Genomic DNA, 22474 nt, shown 5'->3' with positions numbered 1-22474 from the left:
TTATTTATCATTCATTGATTTACCGGTTATAGAGACATTACGGAGAAGCTATAGAGGAGATTCCACTTAGCGTACCCATACGGTTCTTTGGACTCTCCAGATCAAGTGACCTAGCAGCATTGTATTCCTTTTGCCCTTGTCCTGATGGGGCCTGAATCAATTGGCCGAAACACGTCGACCCTTCAGCACGGAGGAGCCCCACAGACTACGATTGATATTTAAAAAATTAAGTAATGCACACTTTCTGTATTACCTGGAGTGTTGATTTACCCCTTCTAGCATGTATTGAACTACCTCTTTATCTTTTGGAATTATTTTTGTTTGTGATTAGCAACCGTATTGATTTAGAATGGGTAGGTAGGAGTTGTAAATGTAAACGTAATGTGTGTATATATTTGTGTACATGTCCAGCTGTTCTTTTGATATCATTATATTAAAAAAGATAAAGTATTTCATTGAGAGTACACTTGGAGTTGGTATCTGAGTTATAAATAAAAAAGAAAAACAGTTTGTACTCATCTGTAGGGACTAATTTGTTTTTCTCTATAGAAATAATTTTTCATTGATTCATTCCTCCGCATTCATGTGTTTCTATGTTCAATATTTCAGCCCACGCATTGAAGCGGGATCACTCTCATTTAGCAGTACTCAAGGTTACGTTACCTCCTTGTAGACCTTCGTTTTGAGATCCGCTGCCTCCTTTGTGATATCCTGATCCGCGTGGACCCCTTTGGCCAGTGTCAAGGCGCGGTACAGCGAGTTCTTATCTTCAGACTGGTCTGGAATAACCGACCCATCATCTGCCACCAAGTTGAACTGGCCTTTGTATAGACTTTCATTTCCTTTAATACGGTCCTTCATTTGTTTGATCCGGTCTGAATCCCTGAAAATAAATATATTGAATTAAGCCACATGTGCAACAAACCTATTGTGATTTGAAATGATCATGCCTTGGAATGAATCACCCTACATGGATGTACAGTTTTCACAGCATAAGAGCTCATGTGCCTGAAAAGCATCTCTCAAGCCTACTTCTTGACATAGTAGATAGTGCCCACTCCAACGTTTCAAGCCTGTGGAGCAAGACCCACGAGTAGGATGGAAGTGGCACTCTACTAGAGGTGACACTTCTTTGTGAGCCCCATGCGGAGGATCTAAGCATTGGTCTGAGCTGGAGTTACTAACTGAAAGGTCTGTCAGAGGGTTTTGAATTTCTTTATTGATTTATTAGCTTGTATAGAGCCCTTCTCAACCCATGTCAGGGTCTCAGAGCGCTTTACGTTCCATCATGAAGGCGCTAATAGAAAGCAAACATATAGTATGAGAGGAGAGACATGAGAAACATATAAAATTCAGTAAGAAGGTAAGAAAGTAAATATACCTAGAGAAGCAAGTAGGTAAGATGTGTAGTGAGCCCATGTCCCTTCAGCATTATTCCGAGATGTTGGCTGGGTTCATAGAGAAACTGCAGAGTCTCAACACAGAAATTGATGTGAAGGCCACAGACACACAGCTAAGTATTGATCTGGCTGGGGACACTCTTGTCTTACCTTTAGGGCCACTTTCTACCTGGATTTAAAATGTGCAACTAATGGGCATTTTTAATGTGGAGGCTATCAAGCACAGTTCGAACTCTCACAGGCAGGCTGATCGTCCATATCCCGAGAAACATTTTGGGAGTAGAAGTCCATGTACTTCCAATGTTATATATATAAAACTCCTCCAGGCCCATCCTAGACTATGGGTCTGATTTAGAGTTTGGAGGAGGGGTTATTTCATCACAAACGTGACGGTTATCCTGTCTGCCATATTACAAGTTCCATAGGCTATAATGGAATGGTAAGAGGGTGGATGGGATCTCAGTCATACTTCTGATTGAGCAACCCTTTCAGCCAAACCCTACATCAAGCCCTATGTCTTAGTTTCTACCGCCAATAAGGATATCTCCCAAGGATCCTGGGACTCTTGCAGGGGTTTTCATCACCTGTCCCTTTTATGCCAAGAACATCTTCATGATTCTCTTTTTCCACTTAAATGTACTAAGAAAGCTTGACTTATTCTGTTTTTCTTGGGTCATCACTTGTGGTGTCTGTCTCCTGTGAAATCCATTCCCAAAGGGACATGATGTGTTCCCTTGTGCACCACCGAACATACAGTGAGATTTCTACAGCCAGAAGTGGACCTAATGTGTTTCTGTCTCTGGGCGCCTCTTGAGGTTTCTGCCATCTACTGAGTCAATATTATCAATGCATCCCTAGTTCAGTTGTACTAGGGCCTCCTGGGGTTGCTTTACGGTGCCCCTTCCTGCACAAAACAATCACTCCTACAAGGCAGACACCCTTCAACCACGGTGCAAGGGTGCCTGTGTATGCGCATGGCAGCCCAGTGTGCACCAGCGCTGGGGTAACAGACAGAAATGCGCCATATCTCATAGATACAGCACATTCCTGCCCTTTTCTTTTGACTCATGACAGCGCAGCAAGAAACCTTGCAGAGCTGCCCTGCTCCAAAACCTTGTAAATTAGACCCTTTGTCTCGAAGGCGCCTCGGTTGTTACTGAGCTGTCTGTTGAGGTTTTGCAAGTTTTCTGCCAGGTTTTGATTCCATACCAAAGATAAGTCATTGGTATCCGTGCTCCACAGCAGGAACGTCATTGATAATCATAACTAGCATAGTTCTATGTATGCGTGGGATCCAAGAAATATTTTTTTATATATTTATATTTCAGCAAATTATTTATTAAAACTGCCCATTTTTAAATGCAAATGCACTCTACAGCAGCCCATCCTAGGATAAATCTGCTGAATTGAGTTGAGTAGGAAAATGCCACACTTGGGTTATTGGTGCCCCGGAACTGTGAAACAACGCTGGGGCCAGAGCTGGGTGCAACAACCGCACACACCAGTCGCGAAAGCACACGAGGCGGAGCAGCTCATGGCAGCAGCCAGGGTTGCTTGTTTCTGCAGGGTTCATTGGCCCCTCAAAGCCAGGCTTTGCCCCCACCTCATTCAATGCATCTGTTAGTGTAGAGTCCGCAAATGCCACCATTGGGTCTCAGATACAATCCACCATAGTCTGCTTGCCAACTGGCCTAATGCGCTTCTCACCACACCACTCAGAAGCTCAAAGATTGCCGCACCGACGAACCCCGGTCACCACCAGTGCAGGAGGCTATTGGTGAGCTGGTGAAACATGGTGTTTAGGGTCAGGGCATCTTACCATATGGTGGTGTGCGAGGCCGGCGTGGTGGGTCCTGGCCTAAAGAATGAGGGTTACAAGTGCCCTGAAGGAGACGGCCTACTGTCCTGTGTAAAGGCAGCTCTCCTTGTAGCTTATGCACCCATGGTACCCATGGAGCACCCATGGTGCATCCATGGTGCACCCATGGTACCACAATGGTGCACCCATAGTACCCATGGTGCACCCATAGTACACATGGTGCACCCATGGCACCCATAGTACCCATGGTGCACCCATGACACCCATGGTGCACATATGGTACCAATGGCGCATCCATGGTACCACCATAGTGCACCCATAGTACCCATGGTGCACCCATGGTACCCATGGTGCACCCATAGCACCCATGGTGCACCCATGGTACCCATGGTGCACCCGTGGTACCCATGGTGCACCAGTGGTACCACCATGGTGCACCCATAGTACCCATGGTGCACACATGGCACCTATGGTACCCAGTGTGCACCGTGTTACCCATGGTGCACCCATGGTACCATGCAAACAAGGGAGATCACATTTGATGCATCCTTAGATGCAAAGTGACAGGTAGTGAGCACATATATGTCCTTTTCCCTTCCCTTCTGCTGTCCTCTGCGGCTCTCTGGCAAATGTCTATCGGCTCCTCACACCACACGGCACAGATTAACGCTATATTTCTCCCCAGTCCAGCAGAGCTCTGCTCCATGAGAGCCACTCAATCCTAAACACAACCACCAAAATTAAAATTAACAAGACAAGCTCCATCCGCAATGGGGCCAAGAGGACTGAGCCACTACTGAGATCAAGGAGTCTTCAACGCCATAATCAGCTGCCCTTCAAGCATCGCCCAAGAATTAAACTCCTGGAGAAAACCCTGAAATGGCCTTGGGATTAATATGCTCAACACAAATTCTTTTTGACTTAGAATTAGCCCAGAACATGGCACAGCCAGCATCATTAGACAAATCTCAGCTTTAGTGGCTGTGGAGATGTGTTGAATAACGTCCTCAAGCTGCTGTGCCAGGCTAGTGGCCAGAATAGGAAATTACTCACCTACCTCAAAGAGGGAGAGAAATAAACAGTGAAATCAGCAATGGTCATGTCTCCAGTGATCAGCCTAGATAGAACACTTTTTTTGATGATTTAGCCCACCCAGGGAGAATCACCATGTTCATGCAGGAAGTGCCACTCCCCCCGAAAATCCAGAGATGGTCAAGAAAATCTCCCTAGGGGCCGGACCAGGGTCCTTAACAACTCCACATGTGGTTGCAGACTGAGGGGAATTCAATGAGGTGTCCCAAGGTGAGGACTGAGGAGAGGGCCCAACCAGCGCAGTGTGACACCTCTGCAGGATGTAGCTGCAATTTAATAAACCCTGCATGGGGCAAGTGGCTACTGAGCTTCAGCCGACTTGTCTCCGGTTCCAGGGGCTCACTGGATGCACAGCTCCCCCTCCAGCCTTTCGCTCACTGATGCATCGGAAACATCTTTCTCGGCCACGTCTTTGATCTTGAAGTGCCGGTCAAGGGCAGTAGGGCGCTCTCACACCCGGCAACCCCATCCCACCCATTACTAATCACAGGTTTTTTGGGCGCACCGGGGGCATCAGTTCCTTGGCTGTGTCGCAAGACCAGTGAGGATTTTTGCGACTGGCGAAGGAGGTCGGAAGCAGCCTCAAGATGTGATCGCCATCTTGGCCGCCTTGGCCACGCCGCCAGAGCAGGTACTTTCATAAATGTTCCCCAAAATGCCACTGACACACACATCTCACAGTCTTAAATGTCCCGAAAAACACTTTATGGATATTTTGAAAGAAGATACGCATCAATCCCCCATGGGTGCAGCACTATGATGATACTTGGATTATGGATAGAGATGAGCTAGCCTTGTTAATGCCAGTGGTGACAAAACACGTGTTGCCTAGAATGGATCTGCAATTCACTGTATTAAAAGGAATTGGAAGACCAGAAATGATTGGAACTTGCATTTTGGATTACTATGAGGAAGCATGGTTAATAGTATACATAAGCAATCCTAAACATCTGTTAGACCTGGCACCCTTGGCGTGGGTCTCCCTTCCATTTTTGCTGTTGCCTCATGTGTTTTTCTGGTGTTAGATGCTTTGGGCACTGTGCCACTGCTGTCCAGTGCCACAGTGCGAGTGCTCCCTACTGTAAACTGATGTATTGATTAGGGGTTCCATGATTGGATATTTGGTTTACTTGTCAGACCCTAGTACAGTGCACTGAGTGTGCCCAGGGCGTGTACATCCAAATGCCGCTAGTGGGCTTGCAGCACTGGTTGTGCCACCCACAGAAGCGGCCCTGTAAAATGTGTCTAAGGTCTGCCATTGCAGAGCCTGCGTTCAGTCTCGTACTGTCATGCTGACTGGGCAAGTGCACCCACTTGCCTGCCCCTAAACCTTCCATTTTCTTCATATTAGTCACCCCTATGGTAGGCCCGAGGGCAGGGTGCATTGTAAGTATAATGTAGAACAAGCCCTCATGTGTGCGGCTTGTCCTGATAGTGAATTACAGCCATCTTCGTTCTTCACTATTGCAAGGCTACCTGTTCTCCATAGGCTACACTGGGCTGCTGGATTGTTACATGTTTATAATCCTAGCAGACTCCGAGAACATGGCGTAAATTCGAGTTTAGTATGCCTGGACTCAGAATGATAAGATACATCTTTTAGTAAAGTTTATTTTAATATTCTGTGTTTGCAAATACCACTTTTAGAAAGTAGGTATTTGCTTGCCTAACCATTTCAGCCCGCCTCTGCTAGGTTGTGTATTCCTTGTCTGGGTTTGAGTGTGACAGGACTGGGGAATTCCAGGAGGCAGGCTGGGGCCACCCGGTGGTGAAAAGCGAGATCAGCAACTAGATGGGAGGGAGGAGTTGCACCTGGGACCTGAATAGGGCTGGGCCTTCCCTCTACAATGCCGGCTCCACCCCCTGTGGTGTGTCTGATGTCTCTGCCCTGCACACTGAAAGAAGAGAAGGAAGACTGTCAACAGAGTACTCCTGGACTGTACTTGCCTTCCACAATAATGGCTCCACCACCTGTGGGGCGTCTGATGTTCCTGCCCTGCATGGAGAAAGGAAATGAGCAGTCTGGTAAACAGAGTGCTCAGGAACTGGTTTGGACTGGGCACAGGCCCCTCTCCCCTGAGAGAACAAATGATTTTGGGGTATAAGTATTGGGACCCTGATCCCATGAAATTAGATCACTCCTGGAACTGACAAGATGAAACCTCTGCTGAGGAGAAGGAACCTGAAGAAACTGAGGAGAGACTATTCCAAAGATGAAGTGCTGCTTGGGGGATTGGCCTGCAGTGGGTGCCTGAACTGCCTAGAGAGGAGGAAAGACTTTGTGGACTTTACCTTTATTTTCAACTTGTGCAAAAGATCTCCAAGGGCTTGGAAGATAGCTTGCCCCCTGACCGAAGTCCCAGGACCCGTGGACTTCACCAGCCTTTGTGAATTGCTGCTGGAAACAAGTGGCTACAGAGCTAGGGAGCTGTGACCGACCCTCCTGACCGGCCGGTGTCCTGTTGGCACCGCACTGAGCAACGTCCTCCTCGAACAATGCAAGCTCTGTGCTCACCGACACCGTCAACGAGCCGTAGCCTGCACCATGACTGGAAGGACAACGCCACGTGCAACGCCTCGCTACACTGAATTGAACTGGTCTGACCAACGCGTCACTGCTGCTGACTTCAAGTCCTGTGACCGCACCGGAGTTGGGCACCACCTCGCACGCCTTGCGATGCACCGCCCGACTCGCACCGCTGTCCGGACTGATCGATGCCAGCTCCTGAACTCCAGCTCGAACGCCGCACCGTACAGCTGGAAGCACCGCAACGAGCAACGTCCGCCCTGAACAACACAAGCTCTGAGCCCACCGACATTGTCAACGATCCGTAGCCTGCACCGCGAAGGAAGGGACACCATGACCTGCAACACTTTCTTTTTGTACACCGTGACGTTCCCCAGAACCGGCTCGCACATCCGTGCCGGCCGCCCCAAGGAAAAGGTACTGTGTTTGAGTCTGTCGACATTTGAGTGGGCCCGGACCGACGCGGTCCGCTGGATTTGTTAGACTCTGTTCTTTCAGCACGCTGTAGCCGGACGAGGCTACCGACTCGCACAGAACTTTGATTTACACTTTTTTAACCAGAACTCTTGAATTGTAATAGTACTGTGGATTCTTTTTGTTGTTTATTGGTCTTGTGGTAACTCTATATAAAATATACATATTTTTGATATACAACCTTGTGTGGTGTCCATTTGTAGTGTTGTCACTGGGTTACTGTATGTGGTCACAACTGCTTAACTTACATCGCCTCTGAAATAAGCCTTGACTGCTCGCGCCACGCAAACTAGAGGGTGAGCAGGGGTTATTTTGAGAGGGTAATTCCCTTGCCCTGACTAGAGGAGAGGGTCCCTGCTTGTCACGAGTACCTACCTGTGTCAACCAGAGACCCCCGATTCTAACATTGGTAGGCAGCGGAAGGGATCCGAATTTTCAATTGTGACTCATATACAGTGATTGGTGAACACTACTTAGTGAGTGCAGACCATAACGCAACCACATACTTTTGATACTTGCTTTTGCCAGGGATCTCCATTTTCTTAATGATGCCTGGTTCAGTCAGAGTGGAGGAGACAGCCTCCATTGCATCTGATGACTGTGAGCGGGCGGAAGAGAAATTAGAAAGCTACACCAACAAGCATCTCAAGAGCTTCTGCAAAAAGTTTAAAATTTTCACAGCAGGAATCACCAGGAAAGACCAATTCCACAAGGCACTGAGGGCCTGGATTGAGGCAAGGAATGCCACTGGTGATTTAGTGGAGTTTGAGGCAGCAGAGCAGCGGCTTGATGAGCCACTGGTTCTTGAGAGGAGGTGCGCGCCCTCCCCAGTGGGTAGCAGTGTTTCTGCCAGAGGTCTGTCCCCAGAAGAGTTGGCGGACAGGAAAGAAAACAGGATGCATGAAATGGAGATGGCCAAGCACAAATTGAATGGGCAACTGGAGCTAGAAAGCAAGTAAATGGCTCTAGAGGAAAATATATTACAGATGGAGCGCAACAAAGTTTTGAGGGAGTTGGATCTGAAAGCCGGGAGCCTAGAGATTACTCCCTCTGGTGGCAGCACACCGTCAGTGCCTGTGGAAGGTAGAGTGTACATCCCCAAAGATGTGGTGAAGGAGTTTTTTAAGAATTATGATATTGGACATTGGTTCAGAGTCTATAAGGTAGCCATGTCTTCCCACCGGGTCCCTGAGAGAGATTGGGGAGCGGGGTTGTGGGGAAGGTTCCTTAGTGAGGGGCGGGACACACTGTTGGACTTGACTTCTGAAGTCCATAATTCCATTAGCCACATGAAGGAGGCACTCATGACTAGGTATGGTTTGCCTCCTGAGCTCTATAGGCAGAGGTTCAGGAAGTGCAAGAAAATAGAAGGTAGTACCTGGGTCGAATATGTCACTTTCTTTTGCAGAGCATTGGATGGTTGGGTAAAGGGCGGCAAAGTTAATGATTTTCAAGGTGTCTTTGATTTGATTGCATGGGAGCACTTGTCTGATAACTTTTTTCCAGAGCTGCGCCAGGACCTGATTGACAGCAAGCTGACTAACCCTAGGAAGCTTGCTGAGGAGGCTGACCGCTGGGCCAGTACCAGGGTCCGCAAGGGTCACATGGGAGACTCAGCCAAAGGTGGGCAGGGTCCCCAGCAGAAGAGTGGGGGGGGACAAGGGTAAACAGAGGGAGTTCCGCAGAGGACCCCGAAGTAATTCCCAAGGGAACCAAGGGAAAGGTTCCCAGCCTCCCCCTGAGAAGAAGCCAGTGGTCCCGACAGGTAATCCTGTTCCACAGGGATCCCTGAGATGTTACCAATGTGGGGACCTGGGTCATAGGGCCACTTATACCAGGTGCCGCCTGTTTGGTAAACCAGTACCCACTGATGCTCTGCCCTGGCAGATGGCTAGTGTAGCCTTTGGGGAGGAGGTAGAAGTCCAAGGTGGGTGGGGGCCACCTTGGACTCTTGAGGAACCCATGAGGCGTATGAGGGACGTCCTCTTACCATGCCTGTTGTTTGCGTACCGGGAGGTGCCACAAAAATCTCCAGGGTTCAGTCCCTTTGAGCTTCTCTATGGATACCCGGTCAGAGGACCTCTGAGTCTGGTCAAAGAAGGCTGGGAGCAATCTCCCAGGAAACCTCCCCAAGATGTATATAGCTACATGCAGGCATTCAGGAACCAGACTAGGCGTTTAAGTCAACTCGCTGAGGCCAATCTGGAAGCCGGCCAGGAGGAGATGAAGCAGTGGTACAACCAGAATACCACTCTAGTGGAACTTCAACCTGGCCAGAAAGTGTGGGTCATGGCCCCAGTGGAGCCCTGCGCGCTCCAAGATAAGTGGACCGGACCATTTGAGGTTGTGGAGCGCAAGAGTTCAGTTACCTACTTGGGGAACCTTGGTCTCCCAGGAACCCTTTGAGGGTCCTGCATGTCAACCACCTTAAGCCCCACTTAGAGAGGTCTGAAGTGGGCATGCTCTTTGCTACAGATGCTGGAATGTAGGAGGACACTGAGCCTCTTCCTGACCTCCTGTCAGCGTCCGAGCAAGATGGATCAGATGTCTCTTGTCTCTTTTGGAGACTGTGAGGTGGTCCCAGAGAACCAACTGCCCAACAACATTAAGAAATATGGGCAGTGGGTTACCATTAATGACCAAAAGGTGGAGGCTCTTAGAGACACAGGAGCCAGTGTGACAGCTGTCAGGTGTCACCTGGTGTCTCAAGAGCAGGTTGTCCCACATGCATTCTGCCGAGTTGTTGTCACAGACAACACTGAGAGTCATTGTCCAATGGCTCAGGTTCCCTTTGAGTGGGAGGGGGTCTCTGGTACTCTGCAGGTAGCTGTGAGGCCCGCCATGCCTGTTGACTGTTTGTTGGGGAACGATTTGGAGTACTCACCTTGGGATAAGGTGGAGAAGAGTACTCACCAGAGGATGGTGGGTCTGCCTGACTGGGCGTGCGTGACCACCCGGTCAATGGCAGCCAGTAGGGGTGCTCAAGAGGACCTGGAGCCTGAGAGGGAGGCCCATGAACCTGCCTTGGAGAGAAGTGGCAGGGGGCGCGGGAAACCGGCCCCCGAAGTTCCCACGGCCCAGGAGGAGGTAGACCCTGAGGAGGATGCCCTGGAGCCTACCGGGGAACAAGTAGCTGAACTGGGGAACCTGCCTGAGCTGACTCATTGGCAGCAAGAAGAAGGCCCCTCCAGGGAGGGATTCTGCAAGGAGCAGAGAGAATGCCCTTCTCTTGAGGGCTTGCGGCAGAAGGCTGCAAGCCAGGCAGCAGGTGATCAGTCCGGATCACTTTGGATCTATTGGGAGAATGGTCTCCTGCATAGCTAGCCTAAGGTTTCTGAGCCTGGGTCAGCCTGTGTGCTGGTGGTACCCCAGCCCTTCAGAGCATTCCTACAGGGGCTGGCTCATGATGTGCCATTGGCAGGACATTTGGGGCAGGACAAGACCTTTGAGAGGCTTGTCACCCACTTTCATTGGCCCCAAATGCGCAAGATTTCAGACACTCATTGCAGGACCTGTCAGACTTGCCAGGCAAGTGGAAAGAGTGTGAGGAAGCAGAAGGCTCCTCTGCAGCCATTCCCTGTGGTCAGTACCCCCTTTGAGGGGTGGGTTTTGACATTGTGGGGCTACTGTACCCCAAGTCAGCCATGGGCAACAAGTACATCCTGGTCTTGGTGAACCATGCCACCCGGTACCCGGAAGCCATACCTCTGAGGACAGTGACGGCCCCCGTGGTGGGACGAGCACTGATTGGAATTTTCTCATGAGTAGGATTCTCTCGAGAGGTTGTGTCTGACCGGGGCACCAACTTCATTTCCAAGTACATGAAGTACCTGTGGCAGGAGTGAGGGGTAACCTACAAGTTCACCACTCCTTACCACCTCCAAGGAAATGGGTTGGTTAAAAGGTTCAACCGAACCCTGAAGGGAATGATTATGGGTCTTGAGGAACCCATGAGGCGTAAGAGGGACGTCCTCTTACCATGCCTGTTGTTTGCGTACCGGGAGGTGCCACAGAAATCTCTAGGGTTCAGTCCCTTTGAGCTTCTCTATGGATACCCGGTCAGAGGACCTCTGAGTCTGGTCAAAGAAGGCTGGGAACAATCTCCCAGGAAACCTCCCACAAATGTATATATCTACATGCTGGCATTCAGGAACCAGACTCGGCGTTTCAGGCAACTCGCTGAGGCCAATCTGGAAGCCAGCCAGGAGGAGATGAAGCAGTGGTACAACCAGAATACCACTCTGGTGGAACTTCAACCTGGCCAGAAAGTGTGGGTCATGGCCCCAGTGGAGCCCTGCGCGCTCCAAGATAAGTGGACCGGACCATTTGAGGTTGTGGAGCGCAAGAGTACAGTTACCTACTTGGTGAACTTGCGGTCTCCCAGGAACCCTTTGAGGGTCCTACATGTCAACCGCCTTAAGCCCCACTTAGAGAGGTCTGAAGTGGGCATGCTCTTGGCTACAGATGCTGGAATGTAGGAGGACACTGAGCCTCTTCCTGACCTCCTGTCAGCTTCCGAGCAAGATGGATCAGTGGATGGTGTTAACCTCTCTTCCAACCTGACCCCTGAGCAACAGAATCACTGCTGCCAGTTGCTGGGACAGTTTTCTGATCTGTTCTCCCTGGTTCCTAGTATCACAGATTGGTGCGTCCATGATGTGGATACAGGAGACAGCTTACCTGTGAAGCACAAGTCATAACATGGTAACTGAAAGGGTAAGGGCTTGCATCAAAGAGGAGGTCTCAAAATGCTTGCACTTGGGGTGATTGAGTCCTCCAGCAGTCCTTTGGCAAGCCCAGTTGTCTTGGTCCCGAAGGCTGCAGCGCCGGGTGCCACACCCTAACTCTGGTTCTGTATGGACTACCGAGGGCTCAATTCGGTCACGAAGACCGACGCGCACCCCATCCCCAGAGCTGATGAGCTCATTGATCGGTTAGGGGCTGCACAGTACCTCAGCACATTTTACTTGACGTCTGGGTACAGGCAGATCGCCTTGACTGATGGGGCAAAGGAGAGGTCAGCATTCTCCACCCCAGATGGGCATTTCCAGTTCCGGGTTATGCCCTTTGGGATGAAGAATGCCCCTGCCACCGTTCAGAGGTTGGTCAATCAGGTGTTGGTTGGACTGGATGAGTTCAGTGCCGCCTACCTGGATGACATTGCAGTGTTCAGTGTCACTTCGGAAGAACATCTGTGCCACCTCTGGGAAGTGTTGTTGGCACTGCGGAAGGCAGGTCTCACGATCAAGGCGAGTAAGTGCCAGATCGGGCAGGGTTCTGTGGTGTACTTGGGACACCAAGTTGGGAGCGGCCAGGTGGCGCCCCTATAACCCAAGATTGAACCTATCCTGGCTTGGGAACCCCCAAAACCCAGACGGAGGTGAGGGCCTTCTTAGGCCTCACCGGCTACTACAGAAGGTTTGTCAAGGGGTATGGCAACATGGTTGCACTCTTGAGAGAGCTGACTTCCAAAGCAGCCCAGGAAAGTGATTTGGACTGACACCTGTCAGAAAGCTTTTGAGGCCCTGAAAGCTGCCATGTGCACGGGGCCCGTGTTCCTGGCACCCAACTTCTCCAAAGAGTTCATCGTTCAAACAGACGCTTCAGAGCATGGTGTGGGGGCTGTTTTGTCACAGATGAATGAAGAGGGCCTAGATCAACCTGAAGCCTTCCTCAGTAGGAGGTTACTTCCACGGGAACAGAGGTGGAGTGCTATTGAGCGTGAGGCATTTGCTGTGGTCTGGGCACTGAAGAAACTGAGGCCATACAGGTTTGGGACTCACTTCCGGTTTCAGACAGACCACAGGTACCTCAGATGGTTGATGCAGATGAGGGGTGAGAATCAAAAGCTGTTGAGATGGTCCATTTCCCTACAGGGTACGGACTTTACGGTGGGACACCGCCCTGGTACAGAACACGCCAACGCTGATGACCTGTCCAGATTTCTATGCCTTAGTGATGAGAACTCCCAGGAGGTGGGGTAGTTCTCCCCACTTTTCAGCTGGAGGGGACACGTGTTAGACCTGGCACCATTGGCGTGGGTCTCCCATCCATTTTTGCTGTTGCCACATGTGTTTTTCTGGTGTTAGATGCTTTGGGCACTGTGCCACTGCTGTCCAGTGCCACGGTCCGAGTGCTCACTACTTTAAACTGATGTATTGATTAGTGGTTCCATGACTGGATATTTGGTTTACTTGTCAGACCCTAGTACAGTGCACTGAGTGTGCCCAGGGCGTGTAAATCCAAATGCCGCTAGTGGGCTTGCAGCACTGGTTATGCCACCCACAGAAACTGCCCTGTAAAATGTGTCTAAGGTCTGCCATTGCAGAGCGTGCGTGCAGTCTCATACTGTCATGCTGACTGGGCAAGTACACCCACTTGCCCATCCCTAAACCTTTCATTTTCTTCATATTAGTCACCCCTATGGTAGGCCCGAGGGCAGGGTGTATTGTAAGTATAAGGTAGGACAAGCCCTGATGTGTGTGGAATGTCCTGATAGTGAATTACAGCCATCTTCGTTCTTCACTATTGCAAGGCTACCTGTTCTCTATAGGCTAGACTGGGCTGCTGGATTGTTACATGTTTATAATCCTAGCAGACTCAGAGAACAGGGTAGGAATTCGATTTTAGTATGCCTGGACTCAGAATGATAAAATACATCTTTTAGTAAAGGTTATTTTAATATTCTGTGTTTGCAAATACCACTTTTAGAAAGTAGGTATTTGTTTGCCTAACCATTTCAGCCTGCCTCTGCTAGGTTGTGTATTCCTTGTCTGGGTTTGTGTGTGACAGGACTAGGGAATTCCAGGAGGCAGGCTGGGGCCACCCGGTGGTGAATAGCGGGATCAGCAACTAAATGGGAGGGAGAAGTTGCACCTGGGACCTAAATAGGGCTGGGCCTTCCCTCTACAATGCCTGCTCCACCCCCTGTGGTGTGTCCGATGTCTCTGCCCTGCACACTGAAAGAAGAGAAGGAAGACTGTCAACAGAGTACTCCTGGACTGTACTTGCCTTCCACAATGCTGGCTCCACCTCCTGTGGGGCGTCTGATGTTCCTGCCCTGCATCGTGAAAGGAAATGAGCAGTCTGGTAAACAGAGTGCTCAGGAACTGTTTTGGACTGGGCACAGGCCCCTCTCCCCTGAGAGAACAAAGGATTTTGGGGTATAAGTGTTGGGACCCTGATCCCATGAAATTAGATCACTCCTGGAACTGACAAGACAAAACCTCTGCCGAGGAGAAGGAACCTGAAGAAACTGAAGAGAGAATATTCCCAAGATGAAGTGCTGCTTGGGGGATTGGCCTGCAGTGGTTGCCTGAACTGCCTAGAGAGGAGGAAAGACTTTGTGGACTTTACCTTTATTTTCAACTTGTGCAAAAGATCTCCAAGGGCTTGGAAGAGAGCTTGCTCCCTGACCAAAGTCCCAGGACCAGTGGACCTCACCAGCCTTTGTGAATTGCTGCTGGAAACAAGTGGCTACAGAGGTAGGGAGCTGTGACCGACCCTCCCGACCAGCCGGTGTCCTGTTGGCACCGCACTGAGCAAGGTCCGCCTCGAACAACGCAAGCTCTGCGCTCACCGACACCGTCAACAAGCCGTAGCCTGCACCGCGACTGGAAGGACACCGCAACGTGCAACGCCTCGCTACACCGAATCGAACTGGTCTGACCAACGTGTCACTACTGCTGACTTCGAGTCCTGTGACCGCACCGGAGTTGGGCACCGCCTCGCACGATTTGCGACGCACCGCTCGACTCGCACTGCTGTCCGGACTGATCGACGCCAGCTCACGAACTCCGGCTCGAACGCCGCACCGTAAAGCTGGAAGCACCACAAGGAGCAACGCCCGCCCCGAACAACCAAATCTCTGAGCTCACCGACATCGTCAACGAGCCGTAGCCTGCTCCCCGACAGAAGGGACACAGTGACCTGCAACACTTTCTTTTTGTACACCGCGTCGATTCCCGGAACCGGCTTGCACATCCGTGCTGGCCGCCCCAAGGAAAAGGTACTGTGTTTGAGTTTGTCGACCTTTAGAGGGGGCCCGGACCGCGTGGTCCGCTGGATTTGTTAGACTCTGTTCTTTCAGCACGCTGTAGCAGGACAAGGCTACCGACTCGCACAGAACTTTGATTTACACCTTTTTAACCAGAACTCTTGAAATTTAATAGTACTGTGGATTCTTTTTGTCCTTCATTGGTCTTGTGGTAACTCTATATAAAGTATACGTATTTTTGATATAAAACCTTGTGTGGTGTCCATTTGTAGTGTTGTCACTGGGTTACTGTATGTGGTCACAACTGCTTAACTTACATCGTCTCTGAAATAAGCCTTGACTGCTCACGCCATTCAACCTAGAGGGTGAGCAGGGGTTATTTTAAGAGGGTAATTCTCTTGCCCTGACTAGAAGGAAGGGTCCCTGCTTGTCACAAGTACCTACGTGTGCCAACCAGAGACCCCCGATTCTAACAACATCCATCTCTTAACTATGGTGCCATCAAGATTACAATTTCTATTTCTGAACACTCCATTGCCAGTTCTATTGTATTTTGCAAGTTTTGTGTTAAGACCTTACTAGAGAAACCCAAGGCTCATTCTATAAGAGGTTAAGCATCTACTACTGTCTTATTTCGAAATGCTCTGGCTGCTAGCTTTTAGAGAATACGCAAACTAGTCTAGCCACTATGAGGAAGCCTTAGCCTCAGACAATTTCCCTGTGACCTGAGTAAATAAGGTGGCTAGTCTACTATTCTGTTTATGACTACCACTGAAGATCCTGTGATGCATGTGGCATTAATAAGATGGTGGTCAGCTAGAATGCAGCCACAAAGGACTCTCACCTTTCTTGGCCCCTGCCTTACCATATTGTGCTGTTCAGCTCTAATGACACTCAAGATTTCTAAGCTATCACAAGAAAAAGTGGAGCAACGTTCACCAAGATGAATTTCCTCACTGTCATCATACCCAGAAAATAGCAGAAGTTGATTTGAGAAAGTGTGATAAAATTAAATATCAAAATCCAAAAGCAGTTGGAGCCAACTATTGTGGTTAACTTTGACACAGAGGTTGCTGGTAAGATGGGTGATGAATATGACAGCACTGAGAGTTCTGTACCTATTTTCCAGCTCATCCAAGGTCAGAAGCCTCTTCTTCTGTCAGATACAAACTTGTCCCACCAGCCAGAGGCCTGCCCTTCTCACATGGTTTGAGGTGAGAATGTTTTTGACATGTATTGAGGTCTTTATTTTGATGAAACTCTCAATGCCTACTAAGTGGAAAGTCTAATACTGATCAGCTGGATTGACCAATTTCCCCTCTGGGGATCCTAATGCAGCAGGCAATGAGAAAACCTATGGCAAGATAGTGAAGTATTCGATCATCTTTTTTTTGTGTTAACTTTCTTTCAATATATTGACCGTGAGTACTCAATCCCAAGGCAAAGAATCTTTCCCAGACAGCACAGCAGGAATATTTTAACACTCCATGCTCTAGGAAAGCATTGGGGTGTCCACAGGATAATGATGCAATGAAGATAAAAGTCCCATTCTGTCTGTAAATTGTTGCCCCCCCACCCGCTCACCAGGCAACATTTTAATTCCATGGCCCACTCTTCCATAAGGATACTACAAGACTCAAATTCCCGGAAGTAGTTTTTACCCCCAACCTGGTTTATTTATCTGTGGACGAGTTTATGTCCAACATAACATGCATCAATCCTCAGAATTGTGTTATCAATTGAATTTCTCTGTCTGAAACTGGAATGGAAGGAATTCCATCAAGGCATGCTATTTTGCTAAGGAAAACTGTGACTAACAATGTAGTTGTGAGCCCTTTTAGGGAAGGAAAGTGTCCTATTTTTCTTAAGTAGACTTCTATGTCAAAGATGATGTTGTAATTCCTGACTGCAAAGGGGAGTCCTCTAATAAGTCGAAGGGTACAGTGTGCCAAGTGTATGGCTGTACTGCAGTGTGCAGTGTGCAATGTGAAGAGTCACATTCATTCCAAGCCAGCATGCATGCATACAGTACCCAAATATATGTCGGATGGAAAATGTTTTCCCATCCTCCTAATTTTCGATGGCCCCGTAACTTAAGGTTAGAAGGGCCCCATTATTGAACTCATGGAGCCTAATTGTCATTCTTATGTCAAAGACCTGCTCTGCTGCTGCACTTACTGTTACACACAAGCTCTCCCAAGGGTGGTGAAGGACACTATAGATGCCTATCCTGATAAAAAGCAGAATCCCACTCAGGGGCCTACACAAGACTGAAACATGTTGATCAAGCAGATGCAGGATTAATTGACATGCCTGGACATCACAATATTTTTGTTTTTAACCATTTCCTATACCTTTCCAAAAAGTGAATATTGTGGTATGGTGACTAAGAATTTGAACTCTCATATTAGATCCCATCTCACACTCCACTACCCCTTATAAATACTCCTTGCTAAGTCTGGGAACCTGGTAACCATTAGGTTTTTCTTTCGCAAGTGAGTTGGACCGGTGATGATGCTCAACACCCAGGTTGGTGTGTGAGGCCTTGACTTACAATGTTATATTTAGTTTTGGACCTTACATATAGATAGACATACACGTCATTGTGGTCCCCTATACCTGGATACGGTTTTGTTGAAGTGCAACTGAAATAATGAGGAAAAACCAGACTTCATAGTGCGATTAAAGTATTCCACTTCAATCCTCGCAGCACCAGGGGCTCCACTGGGGAACAATTGATTCTCCACATTCAAAACTCACATCCCATCGTTAACTTAAAACAGCACTCCTTGCACCACTACACAAGAGTGACCGTGTGAAGACAGCGCTTTTAGTTAATCACCACAACACCTTCCCCTTACAACGGCAACTAAATTAACTTAGAAAAGTACTATACTACTAGATAAAATATAACATGCATGATAACCAACATATGATGTTAATACATTAAAGAAAATAAACTGCAATGATTCACCTGTGTTGGAATGCAATAAAAATGTGTATTTGGCAGACCACAATATACATTTTGCAAAATGTATATGAATAAAATTAAAATTCCAGTTTTAATCCCTAAACCTTGCTGGTTTCCTGATTACTCTACCTCTATCATATTTCTGGGAAATGCCCACATCTCCATTCTGAACAGGTACACTGACAGATCCTTCACTGGAAAGATTCCAGTCAGAGTTCTCTCTGACATCTTTGTTATTAACCTTCACTACTCTAGGCAATTTCCACCATTCATGCCCTTTGTCTTTGACAGCATGTCCACTCACTGCTTCCACTGGACTGACCTTTAGATACATCAATAGGCGCTTTAAATCAAACCCAGTCTCTAAAGTGAATTTTCTAACTGAACTCACCAACACTATGCTTCTCATCAAACCATTCCCTCACCTTTGCATGACTTCAACTTTACAACATATATCTCTATTCATGTCTTTCTCATGAAACAAAAGAGCTTGAAATTCTTTCAACCAAGCCTGACACATTACACACCCTGGCACACGACCGCTCACCACTTCAAATGGTATCTTCCCCGTTACTGCATTGGGGCATGTACAATGCGAGAACAGCATGCAATCCACAGCCAATCTTACATCAATTCTGCTTTTCACTGCCCATGGAACACACTCAACTAATGTTTTATTCATCTTCTCAAGTAAGCCATTGGCTTGAGAGTGATATAATGCAACACTCTTGTGCACTAGTCCTGTCTTTGCTAACAACTCTCACATTTCCCTCAATACAAATTGTACCCCATAATTGAATACCAACTATCTAGGTGGACCTTCACATATTAAAAGTTTGTTGAAAATTGAAATCACTGTGGCTGTGGTTAGTTCATGAGTAAACTCTACTGCCCATCATCTGCTGTAATAATCAACTAAAACAAATGCATACTTGTACCTAATTGACAGTGAATTGAAAGGTCCTATGAAATCCACTGCCAACTTTGACCATGGTCTGGCTGGAAACTTCACAGGATGAAGTTGGGGTGTAACAGTTTTAAAAGATTTGTTACTTGTTGAACACATTACACACTCTCAGGCAGTTTGCACAATTTTGTTGTCCATACTAGGCTGCCAATATACAGAACGTATTTTCCATTTCGTTACAGTTTGACCCAAATCGCCTGCAAGACGAGCCTGAAGGATTTTTGGTCTTAATGACCTGGGCGCAATAAAGGTATCTCCCCTTAAAATTATATTCTCCTTTTCCAAAGACAACTCATCCGCAATTTTGAAAAATGGTTGCAAATCAGATGGTAAATACCTTTTCTCAGGCCAACTATTTATAACATATTTCTGAACCATCTTTAGCACATCATCTCTCTCCAATCAGTCCATCCACTCACTCTGGTCAAAAGTCCCCTTATTACATGCATCAATGGCAGCAATCAAACACTCTTCATCTTCCTCTCCTGCGTCACATCCCTCATTCATTAATAGTGACCTCGACAAATAATCAACTCTAATGTTTTTACCCCCAGGAATATGTAGAATGCCAAAATTATTCTGTAGCAGTTTAGAACTCAATCTGGCTATCCTTAGAGTAAGATCTCTGATCATGACTCCCCACCGGATTAAAAACCAATGGTTTGTGATCAGTCACCAATTGAAACTTTCCACCCTGAAAAAACTCTTCAACCTTTGGACTGCTCAGCAGCACGCCAGTAACTCTTTTTCAATGCATTCTCTCTCAACACCCGGGATGCAAATCCTACTGTCCACCTTATGAACTTTTGAGACAATGTCATGCATAGTCCACTGCTACTTGCATCTACTGTGATGATGCACTGAACTGACCAGTATCCCTGCAGACCCAATTACTTCCCTCAGCTTGTCCAAATCTGCCTGGCAACCCTCATCCCGTTGAAAAAACACCGTTTTCTTAAGCAACTTCCTTATATTTTCCGTCTTATCAGCAAAATTCTTTATGTATTTTGCATAAAATTCGCAAACCCTCTACCCCCAAATAGATTAAATTTGCTCTTGACTTGTGGGTATAGAAGCTTTGCTGATGCCATCTACCAAACCTTGCCATGGTTCTACTCCCTTTTGCAAAATGACATCCCAAATCTTAAATGCTTGATTAAGTGAACTCACACTTCTTAAGATGGCAACAATGCCCGCCTGCTCTCGTCTTTCCAAAACTATACTCATAGTCTGATCATGTTACTGTAACTCTCTTGTGAAAAGGAAGCCAATATCTGGGTTCGGGGACCTGTCTTGTGTGAAGGCTACCTAACAAAAGTGTGTTGGTGTAGTTTTGCAGAAAAAAAAATGTTCTTTCTTGTTTTGAAGATGCGGTCCAAGGGGAAGCAGCTAGGTAATACCACGCGGCATTGCTGACTAGGAACATTGTTTCCATCGAGGCGATACCGCCCCCCTAAGAGACCATGATGTGCCATTAAGCACCAACAAATGTTCACCATTGAACAATACATCTGCGCGTGTACCAAGTTGGGACAGCGTCATTCACTGTAATATTTATTTGCACTAATATATTCTTCAAATCCTAAATCTAGGTTTTTAGGAGTGGCATTATACAGGGCTGGTCCCTGTATGGTCCTGACGAAACGCTAGGGGTAGCGTGAAACATGTTGACCATATACTGAACCTACCCACATCACTGGTTGGTACACAGTATAAACCCCACTTTTAACATACCGGTCTAGGAGCAGAATAAAACATTGAGGCCCACTAGCACGGTATTTTTAACACTCACACACACATCCACTCCACTCTTCTCACACCACACATAGTCCTTCACCTTAACAGTGCTCCTACGTAGTTCGCAAGTCGTAGCACGCCCCTTTTCGTAGAGAACTGGGATGACCCCGATGATGAAGCATGTCACCGTGAGGAAACTCAGGTGAGTGAGGGGAAAACAAGAAAGAAATTTTTTTCTTTCTGCAAAAGCTACACCAACACACTTTTGTTAGGTAGCCTTCACACAAGACAGGTCCCGGAACCCAGATATTGGCTTCCTTTTCACATGTATTCTTAGGAGGACGACCTGAACTTTAGAACCTCCTTCTCCCTCCTCTTTTGGCATGACTGTAACTCTCTTGCCACTATAAGTATTTCAACTTGAAACCCAACCACCCAATTAATTCCTTTCAAGACAGACTCCTTGATGCATTGGAAAACGGTGGCTGTGGTAGCTAGGCCGAAAGGCATTCATCTGAACTGAAATATTCAAGCTGGGAGAAATGAAAGCAGTGAGGTGCCCAAAAGATTGCTCTAACTCCATCTGATGGTAGGTAGAATTTAGATCAATTTTGCTGAACACAATCACCCTGCGAAACTTGTCAAAATGTCATCTATTCTAGGTAGCGGATGATAGTCCACCCAAATGGATTTATTTAGAGTTTGTAAATCAGTGCAGATTCATAAATCACCCATCTTTTTATGGGCGATAACTAGAGGAGATAGCCATAATTTCACTTCTACGAACTCAGTGACCCCCCTTCATGCACATTCTCTCAAGCATGTTTGTTAAATGCTCCATGAGGCTAAAAGGCACGTTCCTCACTCCGAGTGGGATGGGTATGCCCAGACGTGGGTCTATGCTCTCCATACCACTGGAATCAAGTTATCCTGGCTGATGAGGGGTGAAACCCCGAAACTTGTGCTAGGATTCTTGTTTCCGGTTCAGGAAGAACCTGGCCTAACAGTTCAGGCTGGACTGTTCCAATAGGGAGCAGGATCAAGACTGATTTGCATATGGCTGGGTTCAAACTGGAATGGCACAGGGAGAAAAACAACTATGCATTTAGGCCAAGATCTCTGTACTGGGGTGAATGTTTGACATTATTCAGCAATCTATAATCAATTCTTTTTTGCATTTGTCACCCTGAGTTGGGCGGGTATGCCCAGACGTGGGTCCCGTACTCTCCATGCCACTGGAGTCAAGCTATCCTGGCTGATGAGGGGTGACACTGCTCTTAGGATGCTTGTTTCTGGTCAGGGAGAACCTGGCCTGGTAGTTCGGGCTGGATTCTTCCCATAGGGAGCAGGGTCAAGACTGATTTGCATGTGGCTGGTTTCAAACTGGAATGGCATGGGAGCAAGTAAACAATGGATTTAGGCTGAGATCTCTGTATGGGGTTGAATGTGTGACCTTGTTCAGCGTTCTGTCCATCAATTGTTCTTTTGCAC

General features: G+C 47.7%; 1 protein-coding gene across 1 annotated transcript in view; it reads right to left on the bottom strand.

The window, feature by feature from the left end:
* LOC147725901 (uncharacterized) overlaps positions 1 to 22474 on the bottom strand; it is a 290139-nt gene that overhangs the window by 42297 nt on the left and 225368 nt on the right. Inside the window, exon 6 of the mRNA XM_086960041.1 lies at positions 664 to 883. Within this exon, the coding sequence (XP_086816167.1) occupies positions 664 to 883 (220 nt within the window). The remainder of the gene's footprint in view (positions 1 to 663; positions 884 to 22474) is intronic.

This window comes from Lissotriton vulgaris, chromosome 3_1, assembly GCF_964263255.1.
Source record: "Lissotriton vulgaris chromosome 3_1, aLisVul1.2, whole genome shotgun sequence".
Taxonomy (NCBI): domain Eukaryota; kingdom Metazoa; phylum Chordata; class Amphibia; order Caudata; family Salamandridae; genus Lissotriton; species Lissotriton vulgaris.
Note: the sequence above shows the minus strand (reverse complement) of the source record. Positions and strands in the feature narration are given on the sequence as shown.